This window comes from Saccostrea cucullata, unplaced genomic scaffold (genome assembly GCF_032062105.1).
Source record: "Saccostrea cucullata isolate Sc308-1 unplaced genomic scaffold, CSIRO_AGI_Scuc_v1 ctg3176, whole genome shotgun sequence".
Classification (NCBI taxonomy): domain Eukaryota; kingdom Metazoa; phylum Mollusca; class Bivalvia; order Ostreida; family Ostreidae; genus Saccostrea; species Saccostrea cuccullata.
In genome coordinates this window covers 115,828-120,767 of record NW_026924278.1, presented here as the reverse complement: position 1 = coordinate 120,767, position 4,940 = coordinate 115,828, and the positions used below count along the sequence as shown (strand labels likewise).

General features: G+C 32.3%; 1 protein-coding gene across 1 annotated transcript; it reads left to right on the top strand.

Moving 5' to 3' along the window:
- The first annotated feature begins 2,113 nt into the window (after positions 1 to 2,113).
- Positions 2,114 to 3,748, top strand: LOC134266111 (uncharacterized). The gene is made up of 2 exons (XM_062748346.1): positions 2,114 to 2,356; positions 2,549 to 3,748. The coding sequence occupies exons 1-2, from the start codon at positions 2,114 to 2,116 to the stop codon at positions 3,746 to 3,748; spliced, it is 1,443 nt and encodes a 480-aa protein (XP_062604330.1).
- The last annotated feature ends 1,192 nt before the right edge of the window (positions 3,749 to 4,940 follow it).

Here is a 4,940-nt window from a genome sequence, read left to right as displayed (position 1 = left end):
TAAATCATGGCGTTGAAAATTTGGTACTGAAAGAAGTTCATTTATTCTAACCCCTCCCTTTCGAAATAGGATTTCCGTTCGTTTTTTCTTTCTGATTTTTTTAGTGTCACTGATTTTGACGTTTACCTGGTTAATCTCTTTTTCTTTCAATTACACTGTAGGTTCAATAATTAATTCTTTTTATGTAACCCTTTCAATTTAAAATAACATATATGCTTGATATCGACCATATGGAGATTACCATTGCCTAAAATAAAACGAAATAGGAGCGGAAAACACGGACCTTCAATAATTAATTCTTTATATGTGTTGCTACATCAATGACCTTAATAAATATGTTTTCAATTGTAAAATAATATATATGTACATAATAGATGTCAATTGAATCATATCGAAAGGTCATTTTGAACATCAGGTCGTATACCAAATAGTGTTTTCTAAAATATAAAATAATAAATTTTCAAACAACTCATGTCACATAAAACAATTCAAAATAGGAGGGATGCAGAGAAAATATTAAACATTCAGGACCTTCAAAACATCAGAGGAAATGTGTTATCGACAGAGAGGGCAGAGTAACCGCAAATCATATCGCCAAGAAGCTGAACATTTCATCGTCAAGCGGTCACACCAATGACAGGCAAAAAAGTGCTCCAAAAACTTTTGAAAATGAACATAATCGGGAATAAAACATACATTTCTATGAACTTGAAAGGAAAAATCTGTCATCAATTCAGTTTATAAATAATCAACTAACAATTAGTATGAAAAACGTCAGTCAGCATTTGACTTTATGATAAATTGTATTAGCTGCCAAGGTCATTGTAACGACAATAGAACTTACGAAATGAGGATATTCTTGTTTTATCTACTTATTTGTCAGTACTTTACTTCGTTTTAGAAATTGTACATAAGAGTTAAAGTTAAAGAATAAGTTAAAGTTAAAGGCATTATATTTATGTAAGAGCATGTTGTTAGATTACCAGTAACGTTTTTCAAGTAAAATCCAAATACGAAGCAGATATGTCCGACTCTGTGGTAGATAGTATATTTACTGTTTTTTTTTTTGTTACTTCAATTCAAAGGAGATGGGTGAACATGTTGGAAGATAAGCCCATAGCGCAACAAACATATGCATGCAGGTGCAAAATAAAATTTCAAGTATATCAAAACTTTCCTTGATATTTCATCTAACATTAAAGTACACTTTATGTAAAACTCTACAACCTGCACAAATCTCATGAAGATTGAAGTTATTGGCCTATGAAATATTATACACACGACAAAGGACAAAACGAGTCATTTTTTCATACTTTAGGTACTATTTTTTGATATGAGTGGGTCTTCTCTCAATTTTTTGAAAGTTAATCCTCAAAGTTAGCATACAAACATACATATTTTGGTTTCCAAAATTAAAACATGAACTGCTCTCAGCGCCGTAACGTCAGACCCACTATACCTTTTCCATTTCAAATGAAAATATAATTTTATGACATAACTTTCGTATCTTATATATTGAAAACTTTTATTACGAATTAATACTTGTATATTCTCTATACTTGAAGTCCATTAAGTCAATTGTCATATCACAAACATGATTTAAATGCCACACTTCACCAGGACATGTGTAGCGTAGTGGTTAGCTTGCTAGTCTCAATACATAATGCACATCAGGATTTTTATTACCGGGCTCGAACCCAATGGATATACCAAATATTTTTTTTTTTTTTATATTAAGAATAAATTTTAATGAAAATGTTTCCCCAAAACTTTTTTTTATCATGATTTCATTAAAACCAATGAAGAGAACTTTACTCTAAATACTAAATACACAATCTGAATATGATTTTTATATATCCGAAGCTAGTTGGTTTTCTGCACGCTAAGTTCACCCATCTCCTTTCCTGAAAAATATACTTTTAAGGCTGATTTTACCCATTCGTGGATTTTGTTCTTTACTTATCATCTTTAAGCATGTTATGGTATGAAAGTACTACACTGTGATTGTATTTTTATCCTTTGATGGCATGCTATATACCATTCATTCAAGTAATTTATAATGTTGTACCGGTTTGTCCTATGCACCAATATAATTTTCTTTATTTTTACAGTAATGGATCCCCTGGACAGAGCTCAGGTACTCCTCCTCTGTGACCTGTGTCAAAAAGCCGCATTACAGAGTCATTGTGAATTTTGTCAGATTAGCCTGTGTAAGGCCTGTGTAAAGGAACATCTTTCCGATAAATTCAAACACCACATAATTGTCCCATACAGATATAGAGTTTCTGACTATCCAAAATGTCAAATCCACTCTCAGGATCAATGTAAATTTTACTGTGATGAATGTGACATTGCTGTATGTTCTTCTTGTATCTCCTCTGAAAAACATCACGAGCATAAAATAACAGATATCTTACAGAAATCCAGCTCAAAAACAAAAAGTTTAAAAAGGGATTTAAAAGAACTTGAAGAAAATATATGCCCCTCTTACAAAAAAATTGCATTAGATATCAAAGCTGAAAAACTATTTTTGGAAAAACATTACAAGAGACTGATAACGGCTGTTACCACGCAAGGAGAATACTGGCACAAAGAAATAAACAGCGTTGTCGACAAACAAAAATCTGAAATTGGTGATTTGAAAAAAAAACTCCTGATAGCCCTTGATGAGCAGGAAAATGAAATAAAAAAGAACATTTCTGAACTAGAAAAGAGTATTCTTGATCTGAAGAAAATATTGGACTCCAGTGATATCTCTCTTACCTCTGCATACAAAACCAGAAATGCTGAATTCCGAAGTTTACCTCCTAAAGTCAATGTTACATTACCAAAATTCTCTCCTTTTCAGATCATCTCAGAACAGCTCTATAAAATATTTGGATCTCTGTCGTCCACAGACGAACAGCGCCTCATATTGAAAACACCAGCCAAATCTTTTCTTGCTGAACCAGAGCTCATCACCACCATAGACACGGGGATGCGAAGCGGTGTTGCCTGCCTCAGTGATGAGGAAGTTTGGACTTGTGGTGGAGATTATTTGATTAGACTCTACAACCTTCAGGGTGAAGTACTGAAGTTAATCCAAACAAAAACGGATATCTTTGCACGTGGTATAGCAGTGACAAGGAGTGATGATCTAGTATATATTGACGATTACACAAGAACTGTTAACATAGTCAGGGATAATCATATATCTGAAGTGATTAGACTAGTGGGCTGGAGACCTCTATCTGTCTGTAGTACCTCCTCTGGTGACCTACTTGTTACCATGAACAGTGATGATAATTCACAATCAAAAGTCGTCCGTTACTCTGGCTCCACAGAGAAACAAACCATTCAGTTTGATAGTGAAGGAAAACCTCTGTATTCATCAGATGCCATGAAATACATGTGTGAGAACAGAAACCTAGATATCTGTGTATCCGACATTGGGGCCAGTGCAGTAGTGGTGGTTAATCAGACAGGAAACCTTAGATTTAGATACACTGGTCATCCCTCTACTGACAAGAAATCATTTGAGCCATGGGGCATCACAACAGACAGTCAGAATCAAATCCTAATATCAGACGCTGACAATGCATGTATCCATATATTAGATCAGGATGGTCAGTTCCTTCGTTACATTGATAACTGTGATCTATTCATTCCAAATGGCTTATGTGTGGACATTAGAGATAACCTCTTTGTTGCTAACTGGTCACCTGGTAATGTGAAGAAAATCAAATATATGCAAACAGGTTATCAATAAATGAAAAGTTGGATAAAGCTGTTTTACAACTCTAGAGATGTTTAAGAGACCATTGCCAGGAATCATCAAACTTACTCTGTGTAATTGATGGGAACTATAGATTTATTTTTTTTATTTTTGCATGAATAAATTTTTAATTTTTTTTCATTTCTGGTAAAATTTTATAATGTCGATTAGCAAAATCGTATGTATGGTAACCAGATTTAAATAAGTTAAAATACACGCTCTAGAAAAAGGCAGATTCGGTCATTTGTAGTACTTTTCCATAGCACATCAAATAAAGATAAATAAATAATTATAAAATTGATTAAAATTATTTAAAAAAACAATAGCATTTTATATTTTACTTTAAACATATTTTATCGAATAATATTATATGGATTGGGCAACAGGCAAGGCATAGGCGTACAAACTCCCCTTGTAATATAGGTCAAGAGAATCGTTTTTTATATTTATATTTTATATTTTATTGGCAGGTGAACAGAAATTAAACTTTTTATTTTCTATTGTCATTGTTTTCCTACATGATCGTAACCTATTTATGAACCTGTTTCAGTGACTGAATTCTCAAATCTACAAAATGTACAACAGAAAATAAACATCTGATGCTATTCTCAAACAATATTACTGTTTATATTAACATAATTGAAATTGTGAAGAATTCTTAAGTGGGCTTAAATTGAAAAGAGTTTTTATCATACTGAAAGGTACTTTTCCCATCTTTTATTGTCATGAACTGCCTCTCTTGGAAGCTCTTCTGTGATAGAAACAAAAAAATAGAGGCCTTTTGATGTTCTGGAGCACTGACTCCAGGAAAATTTATCTTGTTTAAAAGAGGGCAGAGATTCTTTAGATTAGAACCTTGCCAATAACAAAAACTTCATGACATATCTGGCAATAAAATTAAAAATATATATATATTCATCTGTTTTTTTCTAAAACCGACCATTATCCAATTTTTTTTTCTCATGAATCTGTTTATAGTAAACTGGTAACTGAATGTTTGTGAAACCTAAATGAACTGTTAAAGTTAACTGTTTCCTACATTTATTATCCAAAACTAGTAAGACATTTTACCTCAGTAAATAAATATCTTTCTTTTTTGCAGAAATATTCAGAAACAATAGAATCAAATAATTATTCATTCGGTGCAAATCAAATAATAACATGAATGATGCATTGTAATCATGAC